The 6,607-nt window shown below is 46.2% G+C and overlaps 1 protein-coding gene across 1 annotated transcript; it reads right to left on the bottom strand.

Annotated features, from left to right (window-relative positions):
- Positions 1-799: 799 nt before the first annotated feature.
- CDK4 (cyclin-dependent kinase 4) lies at positions 800-3,655 on the bottom strand. Its single transcript, XM_006897563.1, has 8 exons — positions 3,463-3,655; positions 2,828-3,063; positions 2,533-2,668; positions 2,262-2,429; positions 2,021-2,130; positions 1,405-1,455; positions 1,131-1,266; positions 800-956 (listed from the first exon to the last, which is right to left on the bottom strand). The coding sequence occupies exons 1-8, from the start codon at positions 3,565-3,567 to the stop codon at positions 864-866; spliced, it is 1,035 nt and encodes a 344-aa protein (XP_006897625.1). The 5' UTR covers positions 3,568-3,655; the 3' UTR covers positions 800-863.
- Between the last annotated feature and the right edge of the window lie 2,952 nt (positions 3,656-6,607).

The raw sequence follows: 6,607 nt of genomic DNA, 5'->3' as shown, positions 1-6,607 counted from the left end.
TTTTTTATTACTCCCTTAGGGAAAACTTAGGGTCTGTAGCCTTTATTGAAAAAAGGGAAAAGATCCTTTGCAACATTCCCTAAAAGAGCTGGTTGAACAGCTAAGCTTCAAGCCTTGGCATGCTTTGGTGAAAGCAAGATTGTAAGAAAAAAACCTACTTCACCCAGAAGGGATTTGGGAAACTCGTAGGAGCGCACTGTATGGGGCTGGAGTCATCCCTGCCTTTCCTCCCCATTCCTAGTCACATGATGGACCACTTCAGCATATCCTGACCTGACTCCAAAGGTAAATCAAGAATAAAGAAAACCACCAAGAATTCTTATTATCAGCAGGACTCGGTCTGAGGTAGTTCTGAGGAAATAAAAATAAAAAAGTAATTTTATCCTGTATTCAAAGAAGTGACATTCCTTTCTTTTCTCTGTCATCCAGAAAGTTCCATCAGCTGCCTAGGTCCTACGATTTAAAGAAGTTTTTAAGGTTCAGCAAGTTCTTTCCAAATCCCCCAATGGCAAAGCCAATCAGCGAAAGAAACATTAAAAAAAAGACCACATTTCTTTGTTTTGTTTTTTCCCCTGTATAAAAAAGGAACCCAATGTCACAGAAGGGAAGACAGGCATACCCCTTAGTGTAGGGAGATGGGGGGAAAGAATATGCCTCAAAAAGAAGGGCAGGAGGACATCATTAAGGCAGCAAAATATTCTCTGTAAAAAGTTGAGGGGAAGGATTTCCAAAGCCTCAGCATGAAGGCAGAGGCTAGAGATTGCCTTATCAATGGAGAGTAAGGTTTCTCCACTCAAACGTCCAAAGACAGAAAATGATAGCTTCTCCTCCTTGGCTTGGTCCTATTCCAGCTACTCCACTGCTCACTCTGGATTATCTTCACCTTTTTGTAGGTAAGAATGCTGCAGGGCTTGGAAGGCAGAAATTCGCTTATGTGGGTTAAAAGTCAGCATTTCCTGAAGAGAGAGACAAAGATCAATAATCAAGGAAAAAGACTCCTGTCCACACCTGACAATACAGCGATAAATATTATTACAGCCCATCCAATAAAATACAGTATTAGGGACCATGATGGCTTTATGTGCTCCCATTTTCCATCCCAAATCTCGCCCCATGCCTGCAGTTAGTACCAGCAGCAGCTGTGCTCCAGACTCCTCCACCTCGGGCACTACGGACTGCACTGGGCGTGGCCCTCCGGAAGAAAAGGCAGCTCTGGGCAGAGACACATCTTGGGGCCAGTCTTCCTCTGGGGGCAGCCCGATGAGACTATGGGGAACCAGAAAAAATTACTAAAAGCATCCCTCAAAGCCCCCGTCCCCAGGAGCAAAGCTAGTTGCCATTCTAAGAGTGAGCATAAAGGAGATTCAGAAAGGAAAACCACCCCCACCCTCACTGGTCACTCACTCAAAAATCTTGCTTAACTGGTCAGCTTCAGAGTTTCCACAGAAGAGAGGCCTGAGGGGAAAAGGAGCACAAAGTAACAATCATTTTTAAAGACAAAGCAATAGAACAATTACTATTTAAAAAAGAACTTAATTGCTGTCAAGTCCCATTCAAAGCAAAACTATACTAGGATGAGGTAGAAGTGCCCCACACAGTGTCTGAGGCTATAAATCTGAACAGAAACAGACCCCAGCTATCTTTCTTCCAGCTGATAGGTTTCTCCCACCAAAGTCATTTTGGTTTCCTGGTCAGTTCAGGCTGTGGCACAGACATTCATCAGCCTGGCCAGGACAAATGATAAGTCACACTGTTCATTTGCCCTTTGACCCAAGATGGCCTCCTCTTAGTTTCTTTAAGTTCCATTCACTCCTGAACATTTCTCATCTATACGTTAGCAGCCCAACTCTTAACCCTCTATGCCACCAACTAATCTTCTATGAGTGAAAACAAGGTGTGGACAATGAAAGGATAGTCAGTGTCAAACTTCAAGCCTTTTCAGTCAGTAATGAAAACTATGGTTTATAAATAATGAGATTTAGGAAAACTCAAGATGGTTTCCGGAACTTGGTTTCCTTACTTCCGACGAAACATCTCTGCAAAGATACAGCCAACACTCCACATGTCCACAGGAGTTGCATACGTAGATTGGAGAAGAACTTCAGGAGCTCGGTACCAAAGTGTAACTACCTAAAGGAGACAAGAATAACAGAACAAGACCCTTGAGGTTACCATAGAGCAAAAGTGATGCCTTAATCATTATGGCCATTCACTCCCCTAACCCAACCTGAATCCATTTTGGTTACCAACTTTATACTGACCACAGGTGTAAGAGCCATTTGGTAGCTGTAGATTCTGGCCAGGCCAAAGTCAGCCAGCTTGACTGTCCCACTACCTGTCACCAGAATGTTCTCTGGCTTCAGGTCCCGATGAACGATGCAATTGGCATGAAGGAAATCAAGGCCTCTGAGAAACTGGCACATAAGATCCTGGAGGTAGAGAGACACCAGAAACTAGGAACCATACTTCAGACTCCCACAGGTGCTAGCACAAGGCCCCAATCCACATCATTCTTTGTGCCCTTCCACTCACTTTGATGGTATCCACTGGCAAGCCTGGTGGGGGTGCTTTCTCTAGATAGGTCCTTAGATCTTGATCCACATGTTCAAACACCAGAGTCACCTTGGTTTCCCGGTCAGTTCGGGCTGTAGCACAGACATCCATCAGCCTGGCCAGGACAAATGATCATTCACTGGTCATTCACCTTTGACCCAACATGGCTTCCCCTTTGTTTTCTCAAGTCCCGTTCTCTCCTGACCGCGACTCCCCACTTATAGGTTGTCTTTTCCCTGTCACCACCCACTTCCAACCCTCCACATCTTCTCACCGGACAACATTAGGATGCTCAAAAGCCTCCAGCCGTCTCAATAAGGCCACTTCACGAACTGTGCTGACAGGAAGGCCCCCTCCAGTACCTTCTCCGTTGGGGACTCTCACGCTCTTGAGGGCCACAAAGTGGCCACTGTTGGGATCACGGGCCTTATACACTGTCCCATAGGCACCGACACCGATCTCCGCCACTGGCTCATAGCGAGAGGTGGCCATTCTCAAATCAGGGAAAGCCTGAATTGGAAAAGAAACTTTTAGCATCAAAATCTCCTTCAAGAGTTAAGATTCTAAAGTCTGCAGCAACAAAGAAAGACCCACAAAGTTCTAACAAAGATAACAATGTGCCACCCTCTCTCCCAAGGGCCATTCCCTCAGGTAACAATGACCAACACCTCCAGCCACGTGAGGCTCTGGAACAAAAAAAAAATATGCCTCTGCTTTTGGGTCCATCGCTCCCTGCATAGGGAAAACCCAATCAAGACAACTCCTACACCAAAGATCCCACACCTAAGTCTCTAAAATGATAACTCTCCGTGATCACAAAGGCTGCATCACAACATTCTTCTACAACCCGCGAAATAAACGCGTGGGGAGTCGTGGGGGCGGGGACTCCAGGGAAATGGCTGCACTTACCTCGCCCCGGGCTAGGAGCTGCGGCGGCAGCCCGTTATCGGCGCCACGGAGCGGAGTTCCGAGGTGCCATGCACCCGAGCAGCTGGACGTGCTGGGCCAGACCATAGACACAGGTCACAAGCTAGAGCGCCCCCTCACCCCCACCCTCACCATGTGACCAGCTGCCAAAGAGGCGCGCGGAAACCGGGTGGGCGGGGCACGCCGTACGTTCGGGCACGTGGCCTGCTGCCCATGCGCAGAGGAGCTGCCTGACCGGCTTTCAGAAGGGAGCGGCCGGCGGAGGCAAAGGGGCGGCAGCAGCCACGTGATCTGTTGCTATCACACGTGACCGCTTGACATTGCTCGGAGGAGCAGAGGTGTGGTTACAAGCGAGGCACGTGACTGACTGCCTTAACCCTGAGTGATCTAAGGCAGGCGAGAAAGGGTGTACCCGGAGGCGGTGCCATGGCAACCTAGGCCACCCAGATCCCGACTTTGGGCAGAAGACCCAACCCAAGTGTATCTATCGTCCGATTTTCGGTCACTCCATGCAGAGGAGAGGTCAAAAATGAAGGAGGGTGTCGTCTTTGTGCACTTTTGCAGTAGGAAAAGGAAATCCTCATTTGCATCTTTGCTTCTTTCACTCATTCATTCAATAAATTTTTACTAAGCTTCCAAGCTTTTGTGTCTGTGTGTCTTCGCTATTAAGTCTTTTATAGTAGTGATACAGCTATTTATAACTATATAGCCTTCGCTATGGTCGTATGTTATTAGGTACTATCAAGCTGACTATGACTCATAGAGACCCTATGAACAAAAGATCTGAAACTTGCCCTATCCTGAGCCATGCTCATGATCTCTGTGCTGCTCAAACCCATTGTAGTAGTCACTGTGTCTATCTTGTTGAGCATCTTTCCCTCTTTCATTACTTTCCCCAGCATGATACCTTTCTCCAAGACCTGTCTCTCCTGACAGCATGCCCATTATCCTTGCTTCTAAGGAGCACTCTGGTTGCACTTCCTTCAAGGCAGATTTGTTTATTCTTTTGGCAATCCATGGTATCTTCTCTTCACTATTATCACAATTCAAATACATCAATTTCTCTTCTGTCATCCTTAGTCACTGTTCAACTTTCAGATGAATAAAAAGCAATTGAAAATATCTTGGGTAGATGAACCTTAGTCTTTACATTGGCATCCTTGCTCTCCAGAACTTTGGAGAGGTCCTTGGCAGCAGCTTTCCCCAGTGAATTTTTTTTTTAATTTCTTGATTGCTACTAAAATAGGGACTAGATAATGACCACTTGAGAGCAAAACTGACTAAAAAAATAGATAGATGGTAGATTGGATGACAATAATGCAATAGAGTCACTTCCAAAAGAAATCAAGGTAATGACCACCTCACCTCATTCTTCCAAACCTCACTACTTGGAGGGGTTAGAAACCAGATGCCACTGACAGAGAAGTTAGTTATTGCTTGATAAAAGATAACAATGCTTGGCCTGTACAGTTTTTTAGACTGTCATATGAATGTGAGATAGGACAGATAAAGGACTGTGCAGGTGCGAGGAAGTTACCTCTTTATGTTCACCTCGGTCATCACAGAGCATGCTGATGATTTATGCCCTTGTGCAAACCTGCTGACTCATTTAGGGTCACTGTGCTTCCCCCTGGCCCTATAATGCAGCTTTCTTAACCCTTGCCCCTGCCCTGAAGGCAGTCTTTCCCAATTGGCTTCTGCTCAAATATCTCTGTAAATCAGTAGGCTTCTCTGCTTTCCTTGGTTTTACTGTCTTCTACTTCTTTATCTTCCAGCCCTTGAGGGGATGAGGTGGGAGGAGGAAGGGACCAGTGTTTCTTTTGTCATAAATGGCATAAAATCTGAAACACCTTTATTACCCTTCTCTAGGTCACCTTTTCCATCCTAACTCCTATCTTCCTTAACCATCTGGCAGAGAAGGTAATAATTTGGACCTGAAAGATTAATTAAAAAACCTAGCTTTGGGGCAAAATGGAAGACATGTCTGAACAGCTCTCCTCCTTTCCATTCTGTTACTTGTGGCTCTGAACCCTTGCTGGCAAAGGTAGCTGGTACAAAACAGCTAGCACAAAACCCTCAAGGCCTGAACTGGCTAAGGAGCTTGTGAAATGAATGCTTCACTGGCTACCTTGGCAAGGTTTATAAACCTGGAAAGCTAAGTGTCTATGGCTTTGTCAAACTCCCTGTACCAACAGTTCCTATATCAGCCTCATCTTGCACAGAAGTCTCCACAGCTGTCTTCAGAACAGAAGCCATCCTCTGTATCTACTTGAGTCCCTGTTTCTTTTCCTAATTCATTCATCCATCCACCCACCCAAAACATTTGAATGCTTCTTATCATTTCTCATCTGTACTTTTCTATTGAGGCTTAGTTTTCTGGTTGGTCCTCAGCTCCATCTCATGTCTTCTCTTGTTAATTACCTTTCTACTAATTATTTTTTCTTCCCAGTGTGTTTGACCCAGTGGGCTCTCTGGAATCCCTTTTCCCTCATCTTCCAAAAGGGAAGGAGAGAAGAACAAGTGTAACACAGAGAAAATGTGATGAGGGGGCCTTACTGTTTCTTAGAGCCAAGGCCCTCATAAAAGCAAAGACTCTGTGTGTGTGTGTGTGTGTGTGTGTGTGTGTGTGTGTGTGTGTTATGCTCACTTGATCATAGTGATGATAAGAGCAGAAGAGTACCAGGAAAGACACTCATTTCTTTAGCATTCCCTTGTTCACGCACTTTCTTCGCACATTACCATCATGATCATCAGACAATCTGATTCAATTCCTTACACACCCACCTCCCTTCCATAATCCCAAATCATGCACATATACAAAGGGTTTAAATTTGAATGCATCCCTTGCTCACTCAGGTCCTCACATATTCCCTTGGCTCACATTCTTCTTAAGACTCTTTTCACACTCACCTTTTGCACAAGCCTCTCCCTTCCCGGTGCACCAGCGTCCTTTGATCACTCACCTTCTATCCTCCACAACTGGTCCTCTTCACTCTCGTACTACCCGCGTGCACACACCTATTCTACCCCAGAGCACCCTCCCCTTTCATGGCCACTCCCCTCCCTCCACCCTCCCCGGGACTCGCGCACTCGCCCCCGCCCCCGGGGACACCTGCTCGTGCGGGGC

Source organism: Elephantulus edwardii, unplaced genomic scaffold (genome assembly GCF_000299155.1).
Source record: "Elephantulus edwardii isolate Elephantulus edwardi_28Jun2011 unplaced genomic scaffold, EleEdw1.0 scaffold00212, whole genome shotgun sequence".
Classification (NCBI taxonomy): domain Eukaryota; kingdom Metazoa; phylum Chordata; class Mammalia; order Macroscelidea; family Macroscelididae; genus Elephantulus; species Elephantulus edwardii.
The sequence above is the reverse complement of the archived record's forward strand: the minus strand, read 5'-3'. Positions and strand labels throughout refer to the sequence as shown.

Coding starts and splice junctions, on each gene's coding strand:
- CDK4 (XM_006897563.1), bottom strand. CDS start 3,567: ATGGTCTGGCCCAGCACGTCCAGCTGCTCGGGTGCATGGCACCTCGGA. Junction 2,430..2,532: donor TGCCAGTGGATACCATCAAA/GTGAGTGGAAGG, acceptor CTCTACCTCCAG/GATCTTATGTGCCAGTTTCT. Junction 957..1,130: donor CTGGAGCACAGCTGCTGCTG/GTACTAACTGCA, acceptor CTCTCTCTTCAG/GAAATGCTGACTTTTAACCC.